This window comes from Phyllostomus hastatus, unplaced genomic scaffold (assembly GCF_019186645.2).
Source record: "Phyllostomus hastatus isolate PE091 unplaced genomic scaffold, TTU_PhHast_1.1 phas_contig_29, whole genome shotgun sequence".
Taxonomy (NCBI): domain Eukaryota; kingdom Metazoa; phylum Chordata; class Mammalia; order Chiroptera; family Phyllostomidae; genus Phyllostomus; species Phyllostomus hastatus.
In genome coordinates, this window is record NW_025333835.1 from 46,518,814 (window position 1) to 46,543,006 (window position 24,193).

At 62.1% G+C, this 24,193-nt stretch overlaps 1 protein-coding gene across 1 annotated transcript; it reads right to left on the reverse strand.

Moving 5' to 3' along the window:
- Positions 1-3,557: 3,557 nt before the first annotated feature.
- On the reverse strand, positions 3,558-20,582 carry SOHLH2 (spermatogenesis and oogenesis specific basic helix-loop-helix 2). Its single transcript, XM_045839047.1, has 11 exons — positions 20,535-20,582; positions 16,102-16,313; positions 14,114-14,175; positions 13,928-14,032; positions 12,042-12,141; positions 10,276-10,386; positions 8,253-8,400; positions 7,458-7,546; positions 6,276-6,397; positions 5,212-5,477; positions 3,558-3,797 (listed from the first exon to the last, which is right to left on the reverse strand). The coding sequence occupies exons 1-11, from the start codon at positions 20,580-20,582 to the stop codon at positions 3,558-3,560; spliced, it is 1,503 nt and encodes a 500-aa protein (XP_045695003.1).
- Between the last annotated feature and the right edge of the window lie 3,611 nt (positions 20,583-24,193).

The window sequence follows — 24,193 nt, forward strand, 5'->3', positions numbered from 1 at the left end:
GTGTGTGTGTGTGTGTGTGTGTGTGTGCGTGCGCCTTCCCGCTCTGCTTTCAGAGGGAGCACTCTCCCGGGGCGTCAAAACCGTCTCCCGCCGAGTGCAGAGCAGGGGCCTCTGTCTCGCAGGGGGTGGGGGTGGGGTGTCGTGTTCCCCGTCATCGGGGTGAAACTGGCCCTCAGCGGCGAGGATTAACGCAGGTGGTGGCGGTGGGCTTCCTGCTTCCTCATTCCGCCCCCCCCCCCCCCCCAGGGAGCCGGCCGGAGGCCAGGGCAAGCGGAGCGCTGGACGGCGACTGCCAAGAGGCTCAGGGTCCAGTTTCAAAGTTTCGTTGGACGTGTTGGTGCCAAGTGTTCGGAGGAATGCCGCATTTTCCCAATGCTCGTTATTTTGCAAAAGCGACATTCTGCTTTCAGCCAGACCTAGAGAGTAATTTCACAAAACACGGAAGGCTCAACAAGGAGGAGAAAGGCCTCCCTCCCATGTCTGTGGTGTCCAGACAGGCAGGAAGGACAGAGGGAGACCCTGCCTGCCCCACGCCTCCTGCCGACCCCCTGGGTCCACTCCCACCTTTGAATATCCCCCAGCCCTCACCTGGGCACGGGATGCCCCTACCTAATGGTCCTTCTAACTCATCCAGGCAGTTCCTGGGCATCTCAGCGACCTCGGCCCAGCACTGCGGCCTACTGACCCAGCACCCACCCCCGTGTGTGCATGACCAGCACCTTATTAACCCGACCGACCGGGGCTGCCCCCGGCTCCACACCAGCGCCGCCCTGTGGGCTGCACCCAGGCCCCTTCCGGAGCCGTGAGAGCCGCGTCTCCAGGTGGGGTCCGGAGGCGCACGGTTCCCACGCAGCCCCACGTGCCTGGGACGCTCTGGCAGGCCGGGGAGCCGATGACCGAGGTTTTCGCTTGTGTGCGTCCTGCGTGGGTCCCTCACGGGCGTCTGCACCCGCCTACGTGCACGGGGAGTTCTCGAGCGGGGTGACCGGAGACTGGAGACACACGGGGCAGTTACAGTGCTGGCTCCCCGGCTCCAGCCCGGCCACGTCTGCCCCCGACCCTGCGGGGACGGACCCGGGAGTGCGCACGTTAGCACGTTGGTGCCTGTCCCCCGCACCCCAGGTGACTCCCCCGCACAGGAGCCACGCCAGAGCACCTGCAGGGGGCAGGCTGGCTGGGGGGGGTGACCAAGGGGAGCACCACCCCCCCCCGTGCGAAAGGCGGGGCCCCACTTCTCTGTCGGCTGCCACGCTGCCGTAGCAGCAACAGAACCAGCGTGGCCCAAGTTCTGAAATTTCCTTCAGCTAGAAATTCAGAGATATTCCGTTTCTCACACCTCCAAACACCGCCCGTCAGCGAACACGGCTGCCACGGGCAAGCTGTGCCCTCTCTCTGCCTGAACCTCCAGCTGCGTGTCCCCGCGTGTGGCGCTGGGGCCTGGCCATGCGACCACTGGTGAAGCACAGGGCGGCCGCAGGGCCAAAAGGCCTCGCGGGTCACCATCGCACGACCACGACTGACCCGTGTCCAACGACCGCCGTGTGCGGGGCACCGTCCCAGGGCCTCGCACACCCATGTTCCGTGATCTTCACACCGAGCCGGGGAGGCCGGTGCTGCTGTTGTGTTTCAGAGACGAGGCTGGCTCCTCACGTCCCCCGAGGCCTCGAGTGACTTCCCAGAGCGGCGTGGGCGACGCTCCGAGGTGCCCTGGTACTGTCTCACCTTCTGCCCTCTCTCAGCGCTCAGACGACTTTCGTACAAGTCCTCCGCTCCGCTGGCCTCTCTGGGAGACGCTCGTCCCTCGACGGAGGGGGGCAAAAAGACCCTGCACAGCTGCGCCCCCCACATGCCGGCTAGCGCCGGTCAGATGGATACACATTTATCTGACGGGCTCACACTGATGAGCGACTGTGTGGTCTAGGGGCGGTCTCCATCGGACAAGCAGTCTGTGTGTCTGCCCATCCCGCCAGCAGGCAGCTCTGACACCGACGCCGAGGACCCAGAAATCGGGAGGTGACATCCCTCTCCTGGAGGAAAGGTCTAATGGTTTTCCGGGGCCATGGGAAGGGCTGGTGTTGGCTTCTGCCCTGCCCCCCGTCTGTTCCGGCGGGGACAGGGGCTGCCTCGAGGCCACCCGCGTGACACCTGCCGGCCGTCCTGTTTCCCGGGCAAACCCCGCACCTCTCCTCTGTGACAACAGCACTGCCACCTTCCCATGACCCGTCCGCTGGGTTTCCCACAGGAGAACCCTGCTCTCCGCCTGAGGGCTCAGGCCCAGCTGCCCTCGTCTCCTCGGCTGCGAGCTGAACTTCCTCGGAACAGCGGGGGCTGCTCGACGTGGGACCGCGGTGTCAGGAGTGAATCCGGACTCTGCGTGGCATTCGGGGTCACGGGAACCGGCTTGGAGGGAAAACACGGAGCGTTTCGCAGTGGAGCCGGGAGCCCGCCCTTCGTGTCAGGAGGAGAGAGGGGGCCGAGGCTGCGCCCCCAGACCGTCTGCTCAATGACCAGCCGCGGGCTGTCTCTCGGGGTCCCCGTGGGGGCCGAGGGGAATGGTGGCGAGGCAGAAGTCCCGGCAGCAGCTGCAAGTGCAGAGTGTCACCCCGCGCCCGAAACCCCCCGGCGGGCTCCCTGACAGTGGGGAACCGATCACTCCTGCAGGCCTGCGGAGTGCGAAGGGTCAGCACCCTGTGTAACGACACGCGCAGAATCCTAGCCGGAAACTCCTCGTGTTTACAAAGTTTGCCAGACAGCTACAGGTGCCCCTTCCCAGCTTCCTCCAAGGGGAGTTACACAATTGCGTATGAAAATTTTAGGCCCCTAAAGCAAATTTTAAACTTCTCCAAAGGCCTGGAGGAATTAAAATTCCCTGCCCCCAGGGCTACTAAAAGCAGGAATACACATTCATGAAACAAAAGCAGGTTACCATTTGGGGGGAGGGGCGAAAGTGAGTATTTAATCATAAAACACACCATGCATAAGAACATTTCAAGGAACTATAAAACAAAAATTTTTCTCCCCTTTATTTTCAGTAGCCTTTCCTCCTACCTTTAGAGAGGAGATGAAAAACGGAAAAATAAAACCTTCTAGTCTGTGACGAAAGATTCTAAGGAAACGTGAGCTGTCAGCTATCATTTCGTTCTGCGGGGCAGGAAATGCGAAAGCAAACACAGCGATGCACCATCGGCCCCGGGAGGCAGGCCAGCACCCCCCTCACACTGCCGTGACCCCTCTGACTGGCGCTGGGCAGGGGTGGCCCTCTCAAGTGCCAAATCTGGGGGGGGAAAGCACCTGGAAACAAGTGAGGTGGCTGTGGTGGGGGGAGGGGGGAGGGTATGGCGACAACTGTACTTGAACAACAATAAAAACAAATTTACATAAAAATAAAGAAGTGACAGTAAGTCACAGCGAAACTGCACGTGATCACGTTGCCACGGGCGTCCTCAGGGAAGCCGGAGAGCTGGGCAGCACCACGGGCAGGCCCCTCCCTCCAGGCAGGTGGGTCTGCTTCGAGGCGCGGTCCGGTCGTGGTTTTTGAGGGAGAAGCACCGCGGCGCCTAGACCACGTGTCCTCGCAGCTCTCGGGGCGGCGGAGCCAGGAGGGTGGAGGCAGGAAGCCCGTTCCTCTCTCCGCGGAGGCCCCCAGCGCGGTCGTGGTCATCCGAGGCCACGCGATGCAACCTCCTGCGGTGCCAGGTGTCCGGATGCGGCCTTCCCGGTCCTCCGCGCCGCTCGCTCGTCCTGCGCCGCCGCACTGCGACCACTAGGGGCTCTAGACCGCGAACTTCAGCCGCGCGCTACTGGGGCGCCCAAAACGATTGCTGCCAGGGGGAAAAAAGCCACGTTAATGGTTAATCGGACCCTGGCCTGTCCAGCTCACAACGCCAACAGCACGTTTCCTGTGTCCTCAAGCACCGGGACCCGGTCTGTGAAACCCTGTGAGATGTGCAGGTGAGTTACACCTGCAGGTTTTAAAATGCACACGATTTACTGTTAGTGCATGTCATGTTTCTCCGACAGCAAGAACCCCGGACTGAGCATCGGTCAGCGGCAGAGCAGCGGTGCTGCGGCCCTTCCTCTGTTTATGTGCCCGGGCCTTCCCGTAGCTCTGCTCACGGGCACTAGCCGCGGGCTTGTACGTGCCGACCCGTGTGTCACATGTTAAAGTTTCTTTGTGATTCTCCAGGGTAGTTTCTCACGGGCGACTTGGCAAGGTCGCTATTTTTCCCGGTTCCTGCATGTCACCTGGAAACCGTGAGAGTACCCGCCGCCCAGGACTGTTTCGGGGAGTCAGGAGCTCACCTGCAGTAGGGACAGAAAGTATCCGGCACATTCTTCAGGGACCGAGGGCTCGGAACGTGTTGGCTATCATTACTACGCGAAAGGACCGGCAGCCACTTCAAGGCCGTCGCACTCGAAGCCTGAGCAGGCCAGTCTGGCCCGGGCCCTCTGCCGGAACGGACGGCTCCTCGCCCAGGTGGAGACGCCGCCGTCTGTGTACAGGTGCCGACGCCCCTGCTGCAGCGCCCGCCCCCGCCCCCATCCTCCCAGCTCCTGACCACACTCCCCATCTCTGCACCACACGTGCTCAGTCTCCGTGGGGTCTCTGCTTGGACAGCCCTTCCTGCAGGGGGAGGCCACTCCTGCCTCTCCCAGGTCGGGGTCAGGTTACAGGTACCTGGGTGGCTGAGTAACGCTCCCAGAGGGCAGAGACTGTGCACACACACACACACATGCAGACCCCCTCAGTGGCCGGTGTGGGGCCAGAACGCAGTGGTGGCTCCGCCAGAGTCTGTGCCAGGAGGACCCCTGGGAACGGAGGTCAGCCGGCTTGGTGTCAAAGGACGGGCTCCGTCCAGTGTGACGGCTGGCGTCCTGAGAGTCAGGGCAGCTCCCAGGGGGACAGGCCCGCTGAGGGCGGGGCTGGGAAAGAGGGTGTGTCACCGTGGACACAGAGGGCCAGAGGGAGGCACTCTAGGGGGACCCGGGCTCCTCTGGTCCCTGAGGGTCCCTCCAGCAGAGCCCCGCCAGACCCCCTGGCTCTGGACGTCCAGACACCCGTCCTGCGGCACGCAGGGTGACAGCCGGGCCAACTGTGCCCGGCCCCAGGTCTGAGAGGTTTCTGACCACAGCCCTCGTGGCCGAGCGCACGTCAGGGGCTATGCTGGCTGGAGGGACCCCGAGGGGACCCCGAGAGCCCAGGGGACTCACCAGACACGGGGGAGGCGCCGCACACGCCTGGCCCAGCGCGGTGCTGCAGGGCGGAGCGGGGCCTGAGGAGGCTCTGGGCCCAGGCGCCGGCAGCAACGGCCCTGACTCACTCGGACTGGTGGCGGCGGCAGCAGCCGTGTCCCAGGCGGGGACGACTGTGGAACAGAGCCCGGCAGCATGGAAGGAGCTGAGGGACGGCGCCGGGCTGGGAGCGTGGCCTTGATGCCCCTCAGCAGCAGCCCTCTCGGGGCTGGGGCCCGCCGGACCTTCGGAAACAAGGGAGGCGCACACACCTGTCAGCGCACGCGGCCCCTCGCCGGGCGGCAGCACACACAGCGGCCTGGGCTCTGCGTCCCTTCCCCGCACTGCACGCTGACGCGGCGGCGGCACTGGAATGCCGTGGGCAAAGCAAAGGGGACTTTTCAGTGACCACGTTTATCACCACACACACGCTACGAATTAGGGTCCCTGCGTCATGAAGAGGCAGATTCTAGGGAAGCATCAGCTGCCTGTGCCTTTGGGGTGAGTGTGTGTGTGTGTGTGTGTGTGTGTGTGTGCTGCCTCCATCAGGATGGAAGCTGTGAGCCCCCTCCCCCGCCCCCGGAGGAAGCAGTCGGGAAGAGCTCCCTCCGGCCCCGCCTGAAGCTTGGTGGAGCCCCTTCCCGCGAGGTGGGTGCCATCAGTCCATCTCTACGCTCCGAGCAGCACCCGGGGGCAGGAAGGTAGTTCAGACACACGGCTACGTCCCACGCTTTGGGCTCTGCTGGCACGCACGAAGCCGCCGGTGCGCCGATCCCCACCCCCACTCCCCTGGTCAGACGCACTCTCTGGTCCCGGCGGTCAAGGGCGAGCCTGCGTCTGGAGCAGCACTAGCTGGGAGCCTGGGCTGGCCTGGGCACTTCCAGCGGACAGACCCCAGGACGGCTGATGGCGGAATCCCCCAGCCTGGCTCCAGCCTCCCCCCCCAATTACAGTGGAGGGGGTGCAGAGGAGCCCAGGGGTGCGTGCAGTCTGGGAGTGTTGGAACCCCCCACCCCCCGGGTTAGGTGGGCGGAACCTCTCACCTCTCCCAGCGCCATCTGAGGGGCCCCCCGCGGCTGGGGCGGGGTGCACATTCAAGCACCCATTAGCCAGGAAACTAATTTCTCTCACTGGTGGGTGGGTGCTGGCCAGTACACTGTTTTCCCTTTAAAAAAGAAAAAAAAAATTACACATTTCTCGAGGAAGACCGCAGGAACACGGCTGAATGTGATTTTTCTTCTATCGTTCCCGTTATAAAAGCACAGACAAACCAAAGCATCGCAGGTTCGATTCCCAGTCAGGGCACATGCCTGGGTTGCAGGCCATGGCCCCCAGCAACCGCACATGGATGTTTCTCTCTCTCTCTCTCTCTCCCTCCCTTCCCTCTCTGAAAATAAATAAATAAAATCTTAGGGAAAAAGAAAAAAAGCCCAGACGGACCCTGAAGATGAGGCTGCGTGAGTGCGCGGATGTGCCCGGGGTGACTCCCCAGGATGCGGAGGGACGAGGCGCTTTCCCGTCTCGTCTCCCTCCGCTCACCCGTCCGGGTAAACGGGAGCAGGCGGCGCACCCGGGCAGTCTCCCGAAGGACTCCCCACGGAGGAGGGTCGCCCGCTCCAGCGCCCGTGACCGCCCGTGAGGGAGGGGCGCTGGAACCCGCCGTGTCCCAGCTCGTGGCCGGCCCCCGCCCCCGCCCCCGCCCCCGCCCCCTCGTAGGGGCCCCGGAAGCGGCAAAAGGAGATGGAGGCAGATGGTGACGGAGTCAGGACTCTGAGAGCGCTGTGCGTTTTATCGCCCTAGTGACGTGCTGCCCCTCGGCAGGGGGTGTGTCTTTTCCACCCTCACCCGAGGGTACGAGGGTACGTTCGCTGGTCTTAGAGAGAGAGGAGGGAGGGGGAGGGAGGGGGAGGGAGGGAGGGAGGGAGGGAGACGTGTGTGTGTGTGTGAGAGAGAGAGAGAGAGAGACAGAGAGAGAGAGAGGCCAATGGGTTGCTTCCCATTTGCACCCAACCAGGGATGGAACCCACAGCTGGGGCACCCACCCTGTATGGACGGGGATCAAACCCGCCACCTTCTGGTGCACGGACGACGCTCCAACCCTCGGAGCCACCCGGCCAGGGATGCTCCCTGAGCCCCACAAATGCCTGCGAGCTCCTGGCAGGCGGGTGGGGCCCGTCTACAGGTTCACGGTGGCACCGAGGAAGCCCACGGGGACCTGAGCACACCTTGGCACCATGGCCGGGCCGGGGAGGGGCGGCTGGAAGGGCGCCTGTTTCTTGCAGAACCTCCTGTTGCTCTGGAGCGCCTCCGTGATCTGAGGGAGAGAGAGAGAGAGAGAGAGAGAGGGAGGGGAGAGAGGGGCGGGGGAGAGAGAGAGAGAGAGAGAGAGAGAGAGAGAGAGAGAGAGAGAGAGGGGAGAGAGGGGAGGGAGGGAGGGAGGGAGGGGGGGAGGGAGGGGGAGAGGGAGGGAGGGGGAGGGGGGGAGGGAGGGAGGGGGGGAGAGGGAGGGAGGGGGAGAGGGAGGGAGAGGGAGGGGAGGGGGAGGGAGGGGGAGGGGGGAGGGGAGGGGAGGGAGGGGGAGGGAGGGGAGGGAGGGAGGGAGGGAGAGGGAGGGGAGGGGGAGAGAGGGAGGGGGAGAGAGGGAGGGGGGAGGGGGAGGGGGAGGGGAGGGGAGGGGAGGGAGGGGGAGGGGAGGGGGAGGGGGGAGGGGGAGGGAGAGAGAGAGGGAGAGAGAAGGAGGGAGAGAGAGGGAGAGAGAAGGAGGGAGAGAGAAGGAGGGAGAGAGAAGGAGGGAGAGAGAAGGAGGGAGAGAGAAGGAGGGAGAGAGAAGGAGGGAGGGAGGGAGGGAGGGAGGGAGGGAGGGAGGGAGAGGGAGAGCAAGCTCTGTTCAGCGGGGTTTCTCCTGTGCACAAGCACGCGCGCGCACACACGCCCGCCGCCCAGGACAAAAGCAGAGAGGCAGAAAAGCTGCCGCGCTGCGGCCCAGCCCGGGAGGGGACCTGCGGGGGCTCGGCCTGTACCTGGCCCAGCACGGCCGGCGGGATCCGGTCCCGGACACGCCTCACATGCTCCACCGTGGCCTCGAGGACGGAGGCCGCGTCGTTCTTCCTGCCCCTGCCGCCCGGCACCAGGGCGCGCAGCTGCTCGCAGCTGTGCTTGATGCGCTCCCTGCGGGGTGGCGGGCGTGGTGGTGAAGGGGGGACCCTCAGCCCCGCCGCCGTGGCAGGGGGCCCCCTTTCCAGCCGCACATCCACGGGCAGCTCCCTGCCCGTGCCTCCTGCAGCACTCTCTCTGGGGGCCCTGGGCTGCCGGAGACGCTTCCGCGGACGACCCTCCGGGCCAGACCGCCCGCCAGCTGATGCCAACAGCGACCCCGGGTCACGTCAGGTGGGCAGGAGAACTGCTGGCTGAGCCCTGTTCGAACTGTTGACCCATAAAACCTCACACCCAGCCCACAAACCCTGGTTTCACCTTTCTGCATAGCCACAGACAACCAGAACACCAGTGTCTGCAAGACCTGGGAGTCTCCCAGCTGTTTTCTTTTGGAAGGCAAACGTGAACCTGCTCAAGTGTGGCCCTGCCTCCCGGAAGCCCCCACTGTACCCGGGGTCCCCGCTGATACACCGTCCACCTTCCATCTAGGCCCCTCCTTTCTGCTCCGTCCTCCTGCGACGCCGTGCCTCCCCCACCGCGCCAGCAAAGCCAGCTGTGCCGAGATCCGTGAGGCTGAGACTCTGCCGGCTGCGCACAGTGAGTCCCGGTTCTGCCCGGACCGGACCCCGTGTCCTGCGAGGCTCCTTCCGGAGCACGCACGGCCCTGGGGCGCGCTCCTCTCCGCGGTCTCCGGTCTGTCGCTCCTGCTTCAGTCTTCCTGCCGACCCTCCTCCCCGATCTCTCTCCGCGGCTGCCTGGGCCCCGGCGATGGCCGGTCCCCCCAGGCTCTGGTCCCAGCTGGTCTTGTTCAGAGTCGACCCGCCCCACGTCCCCACTGCAGAGGGTCACTGGGCCCCGAGAGCGCCCAGCCTGCCTTTCTAGCCTTGTCCTTCCTCTAGGACGCTGGGGCCCACTCCTCGCCGGGCGGCCAGCGCCACGGGACCCCCCGCAGGTGCTGGGACTCGACAGGAGCGAACGTCACCCCCACGCAGACGCCCCTCCACTGTGCTTCCCGCGCGGCCGAGGGTCCCGCCACCCTCTCAGAAGTCACACTCGCCCTCCGCCCCTCCGGCCGCGCTCACGCCGCCGACTCCCCTGCTCAGTGTGTCTGAGACAGGCCCCCTCCCCACCATCCCAGGTCAGCACGACCTTGCACGGCCTTGTTGTGTCTTATCACAGATGCTTCTGGCCGCGACACCGGACCCAACACCCAACTCGCCATCCAGCGTCGCGGCAGAGGGGGACTGGTCCCAGAGTACGCATGGGACGGGCCAGCCCTCTGCCGACGCCCTCCCGTGCCTCCCCGGTGACGGCAAATCCCTCGGTAGGACACACGCAGCCCTCGCCGGCTCCCTCTGTCTCCCTTGTCCCCACGTGCGCCCCTCCGCCCACTCAGGAAAATGCTCACCGTGCCGGGAACCCTCTGGCCTTTCCCCCACCGCCATGCTCCCTGCCCGCCCCACGAGACTCCCTCCCTGATGCCTGAGCCCAGCCAGTGGCGACCGTTGGTGTGAAGCTCCCTGTGGCTCCCATCTGGTCAAGAAAGCCCTCCCCACCCCTCATTCTGTCTGAGGCAACTCTGCCAGGTGCCTACTGTGCGCCCACCTCCACGGTGGCGGGAATGGACGCCTAGTTTTCTATTGATAGCTGCTTCTTCGGAAGTCTGTCTGAGCACCTCGCAAAGGGGAGGATTCATTTTTTATCTCAGTTTTCCAATCACATTCTGGCACACAGGAGGTGCTCCTCGCTGTTTGTTGAATGACTAAATGAACGAAGGAGTGGCATGCATTTAGTTGCCAGCACAAAAGATATTACAAAAGATCATGAAATGCACGAAAGCATTTCTCCCTACACGCGAATAATGCTCAAAAAGGCTGTATCAAAATTCACCTTCTCAGCTTTTCCTTGCTTGAATGAAGAAGAGAAATCCTTTTGCTTCTTTCAAAATCCGACAGCGGAGCCTTTAACTCAAGTCCAGCGTCATCTCTCGGAGACTGGGAACTAGGAACAAGGGAAAACCGTACCAGACACCGGAGAGGAAGACCGTCGGGCACCGCGAAACCAGCAGCACCCGCACGCTGGTCAGAGGCGGGGGGCGGGGGGCTCCTCCGAGGCTCTCGCCGCAGGCACAGGGGCAGGAAATGGCAAAGCGCTCTGCCTCACGTATTTGGTGCAGAACATGAATTTCAAAGGAAGTTGTTATCATGGGCACAAGTTCTAAAATACACTGACAAAGAATAACAGCTACCAGGAGGGTGAACCCACTGATGACACCCGTCCCCACCTACACAGCCGTGTCTCGGGGCGCGGCAGAGGGAAGAGCAACGAGGGGTGAGAAGGCCACGGCGGCCACTCCTAACTGACCGGCCAGGGCAGCTTCTGTCCATGGAAAAGTCAGCCAGTTGATGGACATTCCCTAGCTCTCCCATTTTTTCTAGGACTTCTCTAGGCATTTTGATGAACTGATTTGATTTTTTAAAAAACTTTCCCAAGAAACCTAAAAACTAGTATCATCTGCTTCGTCCCATGGGACATAACTTGATGTGAAAATTTACTTGTAGCTGCAGTGGCGGGGTTCTGAGGACAGAGACCCCTCAGATGGGGGAGGCTCACAGAGCAGTGGCGAGCCCCCCCAGAGCACAGCCAAGGCTTCCAAACCCCCCGCCCACCGCATGCCCCAGGCGGGGTTTGAGACAGTCAGTCTCCCTGAGGTTAAGACGCTCAGTAAGGCCAAGAGAGCTATTGCCGTCTCCACGTGACTCAACCTTCGGTGCAACCACAGCTGCCGGTTGCCGAGTCTCTCACTTGGTCAGAATAGCAGATGGCCCCATCCTACAAATTCCGGGCGTGACTGGCTCAGAATTCCTGCCCTCGCCACCCGTGTCCTCAGCAGTCGTGTCTGCTGTCTGGGGCCTCGGTTCTGTTCAAAACCTCCCTGGCCGTCCGCTCCGAGAGAAGGGGAGAAAGTCACAAAGACTGAGTTTTCAGAAGCTCACTACACTGCCGGCATCGGGAGGGTCAGCCCTCCCCGCACAACGCGGGGGGCAGGGGGGGACGCCGGTGCCGACTCCTCCCAGGCAGAGCGCCGGAGCCAGGGGTGTCCTCGAGGGTCGCTCTCAGTCCGCGGGGGTGCGGGTTCAAGGCGTCCAAAGGACATCCCGGAGAGGACTAGTGGCAGGTGGGTAACCCCTGAGGCTGCTCGCGTCTATTTAACTACTGGGGTTTCTGCAAAATTTTTGTCTGAAGAACAGACTGTGCTGCTCAGAAGCAGGTGGGACACCGCTGGTGCCATCTCATTTTGGCAGGTGTGACTCAGACTCTCACACGCCCAGTGAGGGGGGGGAACCTCGGACCTGACGCCTCACCCGCCCCCCTGCGGTCACTACGACCATCCTCAGGGGGCCCTTACACTCAGCTGGACACTCGGAGCGTGCGCCCACAGCCCACACTCGGGATTCACAAACGCGGGAGAGGTGAGTGACATCCCTGTTCCACGGAACAGCCTCTCCCCTCCTTCGCCTCCCCCTGGCCTGGAGCCAGGGCTCCCCCCTCAGTACGTCAGTACGCTCCCCGGGCAGTCTTTAACGACATGCACACAGTGAGGGCTGCTATTTGAGACAGTGAAAACAACAACAAAAACAAAAACAAAAACGAACCAAGCGAACACGTCGGCGGAGAAGTGCCCCCAGGGTTCAGGGCAGGACTCTGGCAACGGCCGCCCGGACTCTTCCTCCGCCGCGGAGCTCTCGCTCTTCACTGGAACTGGGAAAGGGGTGGGGGGGGGGTGGCACTGTGATCCCAAGACCACTGCCACCGTTGACGCTGATCTCTCTCTCTCTCTCTCTCTCTCTCTCACACACACTCACTCACACACACACACACCCGCATCCGTGGTGGGCGGATGTCACTTTTTACCCAGTGGATTTTATAAAGCAGTATCTTTTTAATCCTCGCCCAAGGACAGGTTTATTGATTTTTCTTAAGAGAGCACGTGGAAGGGGGGGAGAGAGAGAGAAACGCTGATTTGAGGAAGAAACGTCGACCAGTTGCCCCCCATCCACGCCCCACCGGGACCAAACCTGCAAACGTTTGGTCTGTGAGACAGTGCTCCAACCCACTGAGCCACCCGGCCAGCAGGGCACAGAGCAGTGTTTAAAAAAAACAACAAAACAGGAAGCAGTTTGTGGATTCCAGTGATGAAGCATGAAACCAGCCAGGCCAGGAAGCAAAAATTAGAACACGACACGCCTTTACCCCGGGACATCCTCTCTCAACCCGATTCCAGAAACTCGGAGACGGGCCTGCTCAGAGCGCATTCAGCCGGACTTGTTCACTAAGTCCGCATTCAGAGCCGCCTGCAGAGGCTGCCACTACGGGTGACTCTCCAGGCAGCGGTGGGACCGCCCAGCTCCGGCATCCGAGGGTCTCGCTGCGCCTGGGGTGTGTGTGTGGTTTGGCTGCTTCAGTTCTGCTTTGTCTGAGTAGCTGCTGTCCTCAGAGCCGAGCGGGCTGCCCGGAAGCGGGCGTGGCCGTGACCCATGGGAAGGCGGCAGACAGGTGGCCACAGGCAGCTGTGCGGTCCTGCGGGGAATCACGTCAGAGGAGCGGCAGCAGCGGCAGAGAGAGCTGTGGTCGCCACGGACGCCGGTGCAGGGAGACCCGGGGCCACGGCGATGTCCCCGAACACGCTCGCTGGCCGTCCCTGGGGATGGCCCACGAAGGACAGTGGGAAGGAAGGGGCGAGTCCAGTCCTGGGTCAGCTGAGGACCAGCTCACAAGGGACCCTGTGCGCCGGCCTCTCGGGCCCATTTGAAGAAAAACATTGTCTTAATTTTAAAAGATCTCCCAGCTAGTATCCTGGGCCCGGGACCACCACCCAACCGTCCCTGGCCGACAATGACTCCAGTAGAATTTAATTCCAGAAAGTGGGGTCTGCCCGTTCACGAGCCAGATTCGAGCATTTGATTAGCTTGAGCAGTGAGATGCTGGCGATACGCCATATTAATACAAAAGTGAGGAGTTTAAAAAATGCGCGGTCTCACTGAAACACTGACGTCGTCTAAAACGGAACCGCCCCGTTAACTTGCAGACGGAAAATGACGTGCACGCGAGTGCTTTGAGAGGGCGTCCGGTGGTGGCCCTGGCTTCTGCCGACCGCACGAGGCCACAGCCCGACTCACTCCATTTTAACGACGAAGCAATGACGGGCGGCAGTGGCCGGGCCGCCAGAAATGACGGTGACAGTCTCGCTGTCAGGAGTAACCCCTGCGCCCGCCGCAGCGCCGTGGTGGCCCTGAGCGACACTCCCGGTCCCGGGAGACTCGAGTCTTCTCTTCGCTGGGAGAGAGCGTTTCCCCTTATTGTGCTCACGCGTGTTTCCTTCATGCACGAGGACACGTGCTCTTCACAGGACACGGCACACGGCTCATGTTTGGCAAACACAAGGCGTGCGTGGAAAACCCACTTTAAAAGCTACAGATACAATTTCTGTGGCATTCTAAGGAGACACTCTCCAGCCTTTGGACGTCTGTCTCTCACTCACCGGCGTGCGAGAAACACGTGCTCCAGTATCTCCCCACCACGCGGAGCTTCTCCGGCGTCAGGGGCTCGGTGATGGTGATGTCAGCTCCGTGCCCTGAAACACAGCCTGAGCGCCTCTGTGTTAACCACTGACCCTCAGTTTCCATTCGGAGAAAAAAAACACATAACAGGTCCGGGAGGCACCTACCTTTAAAATTTTCAGGGATGATAAAAACAAACAGAAAATGTGTGTTTTTCTTCTGGCCACACCTGAGAAGAAAAACAAATGGTCAAGCGAGGCAAAAAAAAATCACCGTTCGGAACCCTGGGATTCGAAAGTGCAGCTGATTGGGAATCGGACTGGAGAAGTTTTCTTTCTCCCTGAGCATTCACGACGGTGGCGCGAACAGAGAGACTTACTAAGGTGGCGTCTCACGTCGGTGGGGGAAAGGCTCTGAGCTCTGTCATCCGATCAGGAGGTCAAAGTGTCATACAAGTCCCCACGAAGCTGGGAAGAACTGAACTTCCTTCCCTCAGAGCCACCAGGACGTCCAGGGACCTTTGGGCTGGAGCCGCCTTGAGGACCGTCACCTGTGATGACGCCTCTGTCCACGGCCCAGGCAGCCGGGCCGACCCGGGAGGGCCTGTCTGTGCACAACCAGCGACGCTCCTTGCTAATTACCGACTCGATTAAAACAACCGTTTCCAGGTAGGAAACCGAGCGTTTTACCACACACAGATTTGCAGACAGAATTCACCCGCCACCAGAGGGCACCCGTGATGACAGGGCGACGAGGGGACGCCCTGAGAGCTGTGCCAGCTCCTCCCAGGCCAGGTGAGCGCGTGGCCCGCACCTCGGCCAGCACCCGCGGACCTGCAGGTGCGAAGGAGGGGGCTTCCGTGCAGAAGACGAGGGATCACAGCCCCCGAGAAAGCACGAGAAGGAAGAGTGAAGCATGCTGGTCTGGGCTGCCGGTCCCGGGCGCCTCACCCCCGCTGCAGTCTCCTGACCCGTCACGGGGGAGGGGGAATCCCCTGCCCTCCCCCCTCGTGGAGCTGCCGCAAACAAGTGCTTTCAGATGCTCTGGACACGAGACATCGCCCCATCAGCCCCCGGCCCGGGGAGCTCTGTCGACCGGAGGTTTTTTTAAGGCATGTAACAAAATAGGTGTGTCTTCTTCAGAAAGACCGTTCACGGCGTGGTTTGGCGGGGGGGGAACCCACTTTGAGGTGCTGTGCCTGGTCTGTCTGGCGTGCCTGCCCCCAGGAGAAAGTCTATGAGATGCAGGAGACCAGCTGCTCTAATAACAGCAAAAATCAAGCCTACGACAACAACAACAAAAACAGAGTAATGTCCGTCTCTCCTTACCAAGTAAACTCAGTGCCTTGGGCTTCTCTTCCTTCCCCCTGTCCCTCCCGCCACGCCACGGGCCGGCCGAACACAACACCGTCTCTGAACCCTCTCCTCGCGTCCACAGGGGCCTGATGTCCCATAACTCCTAGAAGTCCTGCATTCGAATCTTACCTCCAGTGACACTGTGCCTACCGGGTTTTCTCCTGAACGTGAGCAAACCTGTTCTGACCTGACCCTCTCCCAGAACACCCTGCACGGCTCAGGGTCCCGGGAGGCCGGCAAGGGAGCCCCTGACGCACAGGAGCAGCCCCCAGGCCTCCCCGGCCACAGGGGCGCCCGCAGGAAGGAGCAGAACCTCCAGGAGGCCGTGAGACGCAGGGGCAGCGCCAGGCGCGGTGCGTCCGGACTCAGGGCCCCCCCACAGCTGCCGCCCGGCCCACAGGCCGCGGGCCGCCAGCCCCACCTGCCCCCGCACCTGCCCTAACGAGGGGCAAAGTCCAGAAAGACCGGCCTTTCGGGGACAGCTATCAGAAAGGGGACCTGCTGGGAGGAAGTTCAGTGTTCTACATCAAATGCACGTCTGTCTGTGAACAATCGACCCTTACACGCTCGCCCACACCTGTTCCTCTCTAAGTGAAAATGCCCACACCTGTTACTCTTTAAGTGAGAATGACCGTTTTTTTCTAGTGTGTGCAAGTGGTCACAGAAACAGCATGCATGGAGGTCCTGCCCACCACGCTGCCCCTCACCGGAGACGCTGAAGCAGAAACGGCGTCCTCTCGTAAGGGTGTTTGGGGAAACAGGCTTTGCCCCCAGCGACCCCCCAGGGGCAGGGGGCTCACCTGAGCGCCCGGGCCGCCTCCTGCTCCCCCGCCGCCGGCGACGCCATCCTCAGGAACACCAGGTGGAACTCCCGCTGGGCCAGGAGCGCCACCGCCCCGTGCACGTCGCCCACCGTCACGGTGACTTCCGCCAGCGTCGAGAAGAACTCCTGCACCGTGTCGGCCAGGGGCCGGACGGCCGCATCTCCCACGAGCAGGACGTCTATCTTCGCCTGGAAGGGCAGGAAAAACCGCGGAGCGGCCCGGGATGACCTCGTGGGTGCGGGGGGAGAGCACACGCCCCACGCCGCACGGATGGGTGGAGGACACCAGGTCCTCGCGGTGTCTGGGGCTTGTCCCGGAGGCAGGGATGCCGTGGCTCCTGCTGCGTCAGGGGTGAGCTGGGGGAGTCCCGGGGGCTAAAAGCGCCCAGGGCCCGCCCCGCCCAGGGGTTCAGCGTGCCCCTCTCCCTCCTCCTCTCCAGGCGAGCACCCTGGGGCCCCCCCAGCCCGGTGTCGGCTGGCTTGCCCCCGGAAGCACCACGAGAACTGCGTCACCTCTCATCTCCCCTCCACCTGTCGTACGTAAGCCCTGGTTTTTCTGCTTCTGTTTTAGTAGCAGCTCGATCCTACTGCTTTCTAAGTTTCAAGTTTCCCTGTGGGTTTTATTTTATTTATGTATGTATTGTAGTGTTCACAGAAAAGCTGCTTTGTTCAAACCGAGACCCCCTGGAGGACCCCCCGGAGGACTACGGGTTGCATTTGGCTGGTCTCTCCCCCTTGGGCTTTTAATCTGGAACACCCCTCCCGCCCCCGCCCCTCCCCCCAGGGTATGTAGTGTTCAAACACGTCCTGCCGCCGCGGGGGCCGGGTGGACAGAGACGCTCGCGTGCACACGGTCACCGTCCTGAGTGGTCTCAGCCACCCGCCCCGCCCTGTTCAAAACCATAAAAATTCAGCCCCTTCGGATGGCCTTTCGCGCCGTGTCCCCAGTCCCGCCCCCTCCTCTCCGCTCAGATGTCCCTCGTTCTGAGACGACAGCGTGACACAGTGCACGAGCTTTGGAACCTGGGGCTTGGGGTGTGGACGGAAGGGAGAGACCACCGGGACCTGCAGCTCCTCCTCCGGGGCTCCCTCTTCGCTGGGAAAACCGCCCTCCTTGCCGGCACGCCCCAGGGGCCGCCGGACGCTCTCAGCGCGGACCTGGGGAGTCGCTGCGGGGCAGAGGGCTTCCCGGCGGGGGGGACCCTCACGTTCCCTCGAGGACCCAACGCGGAGCCCCGAGAACGGTCACTGCGAGGGGGCACGGAGGCAGGGATGCTGGCCCCGATCTCGGCTCACCCGGGTCCACAGAGGCGCCCGGTCTGTCTGCCGCAGACACAGCGAGCACGGAGCGTCCCCGCCACACGGGGGCGCTCTGAGGGCGAGGGGGTGCGTTACTGACCACACCGAAGCCTCAGTGTGAGCCGGGCCGTCCTGGGCCACGGCACTTGGGCGAGAGAGGTTGGTTTCCCTCCCTCGCAGAGACCCTGCGCTGGGGCTCTGCTGGAACGCGGCCAGAATCTGCGTGTCCATCCCCCTGGACACTCGCGGGGCCCCCACTCAGTGCCGGGAGGACCGGCCGAACACCCAGGCACGGGCCCCCGCCGGCACACGGCGTACGTTCTGGAAGGCTGTGCGTCCGCTGCCAGTGAGCGTGGGGTTCAACCCTCAGCACCCGCGAGGAACAGCGTTGGAACCCCGGGTCCGCCCACACCGTCACTGCGGCTCCTGCCGACGCCCGGACGGACGCAGCAGGAAGACATGGAGCCGTGGGAGGCATGCAGACCAGCGCCTGCCCCCCGGGCTCAGCCACTTCCTGGGGGCTCTGAGACCCTGCTGGCAGCCTCCTCCGGGGGCCACCACACATGGCAAGACTGTGGGGGGGGTCCGCGTCACCGTGTTTCCTCAGGCAGCCCCCAAACGTGAGCACACGGTGCACAGAGGACGCCCCCTGACCCCAGGTGGGGCAGCCCAGGTGGGGGAGGGACAGGAGGGAATGCACGGGCCCGTGTGTCTCCCCCCTTGGGCGGTGGGCACAGCCTGGAACCGCACCGCCCTCTGCACCACTGTGGCCACGGGGCTTGGGGGCGGGGGCCTGCGGGGAGCAGAGGTGCGTCTTGAACAAGCGACGTCGGCAGCCAACTGCAGCCTGTTCCGCCGGTCCTGGCACTCGGAGCTCGGTGCGCACCTGGGAGCCTCCGTCCCGATTTCCCCAGAACCTGCTGTCAGCGAGTCGCGGGGAGCTGAGGGCAGAACCGGGGTCCCCAGGTGGGGGAATCTAGACGCGGGGAAATCTGCGCCCAGAAACAGAGGAGAAGAGCAGCACCGCCCAGCAGCCCCTGGGCGGGCATCGGGGGCCGGCGGTGTCCTGCCCCCAGAGCAGAGGGAGCAGAACTGAAGCAGCCACAGGAAGGGGAGCAGACGGGGTCCCTCCCACCCACGGGGTCCCCACAAAGTCCCTGCCCAGCGCGCCCAGGATGCTGGCGATGGGCCCCCCGAGAACCCAGCCCGGCCCCCTGTCCCAAGGCGGCTCGAATTCACTGACTGGCTTTGGAGCCACTTGAGGCGGACGGCTGGCCCGGTTCAAGGGGCCCGGAGGACGGGTTAGGGTTAGGGTTAGGGTTAGGGTTAGGGCCCCCCCGCCCCCCAGTGAGAACCACGGAGGGGAACCGAAGGGAACTCCCCACGGCTCCTGGTCTGCGGAGCCGCCTCCCGGGCCTGCGGGACCCGCACCCGTGAGCACACCCGGGCCCGGGCCAGGCTTCCTCCGGCAGAACACGCTCTTGGGTTGAAGCGGCCGCGTTTAAACCGAACACCGAAAAGCAGCACGCACTCGCTGGGGGATGCTGGGAAACCCAGAAACACCGAGCGGGAAAAGACAAACTGCCTGTGACTCCCGCCACTCGGGGGCGAACCCACCGACGCCTCAGTTCAGGCCGTGCTCCTCCCTCAAACGACGCCCACGCCGCCCACGCCCTGCGTCCACTCCCTGGGGTTTCAGAGACCGCAAGCGCGCGGGGCCCTGAAATCCGGGGTTTCCGGTGGCGATCTGTCTGCCCCTGGGCTGAGCCCTTAATTAGCAACAGCAGGTGCTGACCTGCTCCCCGCCAGCCGCCCCCACGTCCTAGCGGGTTGTTATTTCTGTCTCTCTCATCACGGGCGCAGCAGGAGCAGCTGGAGGGGCCGGCGCTCACCCGGGGCCCTGGTGGGCCTCCCTGGGTCCCCGGGGGTCCAGGGACTCTGGGTGGGGACAGCGGGGGGTTAGGGGGCGGAGCCGCTCTGCACATGGGAACAAAGGGGTCCCGGGGGCTCCAGGCTGTTGGAAGGGCAGGAAACCACAGTCACTCATCTCCTGCCGGCTAAGCTGCCACTCGGCTCCGAGTCCGTCCTGGGCAGCCCCGCCCAACCCCGCACCACACGGCGCTAGTTCGCCCGTGCGTTGACACAGGTGCCTCCGTTCTGACATAATTAGGAAAACCCATTAAACCGGTCCACTTCCAAACGGTGCTAATTCCGTTCAGAGAGCTTGTTCCTAAGCGGGGGGAGGGGGCTGAAGCCCGTGGAAGGTTCTGCGAGGCAGCAAAGCCTCCCGCGGCCCCAGAGCTCCCCCTCCCTCTCGCCCATCACCGTCAAGACGGGAGGGTGAGGGGGCGGGCAGGGCGCGCCTGCCTTCCTGGGCGGGTGACACTTCGAGCCGCTCTCCCTGCCGGGCTAATCACCGCCTGTCATGTTTGTTTCTCCGAGCAAACAGTCCCACGAGGGACTCGGCGCTTCCGCTGCTTCCCAGGAGGCCCCTGGGCTCCCCAGCGGGCGGCGTCCACACCCCACGCCCCCCCCCGCCCCCGCCACCCTTGGGTTGTGCACCTGGGGCGAAGGGGCGATTGGGGGGCCACACCCCGGGACGCGGGCTGAAGGCGGGTCCGCTCACTTGGACACGAGGCTGAAAATGCACTTTCCTAGGTCACATGCACGGTCCTAGGTCAGAGCCAAAAATCGGCATTCGCGTGTTGTCCGGCCAGCAGCCCCAAACCCCCGACTTCTGCTCCTGGGTAACTGGCCACCGGTGGCCTCCCGCCTGCAGGGGTGTTCCGTGCGGCAGGTCTCCGCTGGTTCGGTCCGGGGGCGGGGGTTCCCCCGAAAACCTCCATTCACCGCCCCGCCCTGCGGCCTTTTCCTTGGCAGGGTTCGGCCTGGTCCCCCCACCCCCTGAGGCGCGCAGGGGCCCAGCGTGGGCCTCCAGGACCTCGGGCCCCACAGCCTCGGGGCCCGTCCCCCTCCGCCTCGGGCACCTGCCCGGGGCTGGCTCACGCTCGGGCCCCCGGCCCGTCCCTTGAACGAGAGACGCCCAGGCCCGCGGGCGTTATAAGCGCAGCTGCCGCCCCTTCCCGCTCCTCCGCCTTGGCCTCTTCTTACCTGCCCGGAGACTTGGCCCGGCTCCTGGCTGCTAATTGAGGCGGCCATGCCCGCTGCCCACGTGCCCGCTGCCGGCCGGGCAGCCTCCCCGCAGCAGGAGCTCGGGCCACGCCGACCTCACTGATGGCGCGGGCGCGCACCTGGGGCCGCGTGCGCCCGCTGCCCTTAAAGCGACCTGCGGGCCTGGCCGCGCGCTGGGGAGCGGGAGGTTCTGTGGGAGGGCGCCGTGGGGCAGGGGGTGGGGGTGGGGGTGGGGGTGGGGCTGGGGCTGCGGCTGCGGCTGCGGCTGCGGCTGCGGCTGCGGCTGCCCCGTCCCCCGGGGGTCCCTCGGGGACCGGACCCTGCGGACTGACTGGGTCCCTGGGAGACGGATCGCACTCAGAACCTCCGGCTGCTCCAGAGACACCCTGAGCGTCTCTCATTCTTCCCCTTTAAAGAGCGGGAGTCAGCAGCAAAGGGGTGTCTTCTGCTTCCCAGACGGGGAAGCGGGGGCTGTTCTGGGGCATCCTTCCCCAAAGCCTGAGGAGCTAGAACTAGCAGGAGCATTTCATTCCGCCCTGTGATTCTGCAAACACCCCCCACACGCCCCCCTTTTCTCCAGTGAGACTGTGGGCCGGTGAGGGGTCCCCTGGGGGCTGCTGCTGTGCGGCCCCCGGACTCGGCCTGCCTTCACCGGACACTTTGCTGACGCCCCGGGTGTCAGGTCCTGCCGGGGGACCCCTCCTCGCTGACGCCCCGGGGTGTCAGGGCTGCTCCTGACCGCCGCCCTGCCGGAATCAGGGGGGCGGGGGGCGGGAGGCGGGGAGAGCCTGGTGTCTGGTCGGGGTCGTCCCTCTGGATGGCTCCCAGGGGTGTCCGACCGCGTGGCGTCTCCGGGCCGCCCGGGAAGAAGAAGAGTTGTCTGGGCCCCACAGTAAATACACACACACACTAACGAACACTGATGAGCTGAAAGAAGGGGGCGGATTTTAAGTAAATTGACGATTTTGATTTGGGCCACCCTCACAGCCGTCCTGGGCCACAGGCTGGACACCCCTGAGTGACCCTCGGTCTCGCTCGAACCTCCCACACCCCTCGTCTCAGGGCGAACCCCCCGTTCCCTGAGCAGGTGGCTCTGTGTTCCGGGGGCTGGTGCCCACCCTGAGGGCGTACAAAATTATCTTTGTGGCTCGGTGCGGCTCCGACGGGCAGAAGCGGTGCAGATAAGTTTCTGATGAGGTCATTCTGCGTTATTTTGGGGAGTAAACGTGCCTGTTTTAACAGGTATGGATTCGGGCTGTCCACGGCGTTTTCAGGTCATCGGGAGCTGAGGGTAACCGCGTAGGCGTGTGGCGGTGCGTCTGCTCATCCACACGGGGCGGGGGTGGAGTTGTGACCGGGCAGAGGGTGGTATGGGAGAGGGGACCGCGTGAGAGTTTCCCCGGACACCCAGGGTTGCTTTGCCTCAGGGCGGGCCTGGTGCTAATGGTGGAACAGACCCAGGCTCCTGCCCCTGACCTCGACTGGGAGCAGCCATGCCTGAGGGAGGGAGGGAGAAGGAGGAGGAGGGGGGGGAGGAGAAGGAGGAGGAGGAGGAGGAGGAGGAGGAAGCTCTTCTGTAGCCAAGCTCCGTCAAGAACCGAGTTCAGCGGTGTCTCCGCAGTCCTGCCTCTGTGTCACCTTGGACGTTCTTGAATCATCGTCACTTGTATTATCAGAGACAAGCGGGCAGATGGCTTTCCTTCCGGGGTCCCAAGAGTGAAAATATGCTGCTTAGGCTCTTGACAGAAACCCGAGTACCAGGAATTATTCCACACGACGAGAACCATTCTCCAGGGAGAAGTACACGTAGACACTGGCGCTGGGAATTAACAATTCAAATCGTCTCTTGGAAGAGAGTTCCTGGATCATCTAAAATTATAATGCTGTACATTATTTTCCCAAAAAAAGAAAAAAGAAAAAATTATGTATTTCTCACACTCTTCATATACTCTGAATAGCTCAATAGCATACTGCATTATACATGGTCTGTTCAAATGAATTCTTATCAAGAACCTGTGCTTGGAACGCTTGGAAATTTTCCGTGCAGGTGTTTTGAAGAACCTTATACCTACCTATGCTGTGTCCGCAGTGTGGCTTACCTGGCTTGTTCTCAGAGTCACAGGAACTCAGAACTCGATGGGGCCCTGGAGGTGGCCTAACTGCCCTCCCCGTCAAAGAGGCCGGGGCTCAGAGGGTGTTCTCACACGGACTGCAACCACAGAGGCTGACATGATTCGCGCACTCCAATCGCTTTGCCATTTAACCGTGTACTAAACTCAGTATGTAAACACGTGCACTTCAAAACATCCCCTCTGCACTATGTCTGGAATATTACATACAACAGTCTACCACAACTTGACTAACTGTTAAGTCGTAGTATAGAATTATAAACAAGGACGTTTTCTTGCTCTGACTGGTGTGGCTCAGTGGATTGAGTGCTGGCCTGTGAACCAAAAGGTCCCTGGTTCAATTCCCGGTTGTGGCACAGGCCTGGGTTGTGGGCCAGGTCCCCACCTGGGTGTGTGTGAGATGCAACCTGCTGATGTATCTCTTGCACACCGATGTTTCCCTCTCTTTCTCCCTCCCTTCCCTTCTGTCTAAAACTGAAAGGGGTACCGTATTTCACCACGTATAATGCGCATCCTTCTTTTTCCCTTAATATTATACATGGGAAAACATGGTATTTGGGAAAAAATTTCTCTACCTTCCCCTCCACTCTGTTGTGAACCTAAAACTGATCTAAAAAAAATAAATACATATTAATTAATTTTTAAGAGTACCTTGGAGAAAAAAATGAAAATACACCCTGGATTTTGTGACATCTATACTATCAGTCATTAAATACCCTGAACTACTGAAAGCAGAATAAATCATTGTGATTATGCATTTATAAAATTGTTGTACTTATTAAAAGCTCTTTAAAAGTTAAGAAATTATAATAACTTTAAGCTTCATTCTCGATTTTTATTATTTTACTGGCTCCAACATGAACTGATTATTTTGAAAGCGACTTTATCAGAGGCACATACTCTCTCGTCCCACCACACTCTTTTGAAAGACATTTCCTGTTCCTGTTCTTCCCAAGGAGCTGATTTTATTTGATTTTATTCGATTATATATGATCGAAGGTCCCATCCTAGAAAACTGTAGCTGGGAATGACATTCTAAAACTGCAGCTAAACTGAAGACTCCCCTAGAAATTAACACTCCCTCCCCCCCCAAAAAAAACCCCCCACACACTGAAGATTGCTGCTTCTTCTACTGCTGCCGCAGAGCTACGCTGCTTTGGTTAGTTTTGACATGGGGGCTCAGTTCCCAGGCTTCCGAGCAGCGTCATGCTGGGTCTCGGTTGACTTTGCTTGTAAAGGGTCACCTTCTGACACCAGATGAAACAACAGAGTAAGAATAAGAAGCTTGTGGACGCCACCTACACATCCGACACCAAATCCACGTGGGTCCTTGAGAAGGAAGGCCTTTCCCTTTATCAGAATTAGAAAGGACCCTCAGCCCCCTATCGCGTATGCAAAACGGGGGCAACCGCTTCACTGACGAGCCCATGAAAACTACGAGAAAACACCGCCCTGCGATGCTTTCGGGAGACACACAGGACCACACGACCGACCCCAGCCCCGGCCGGC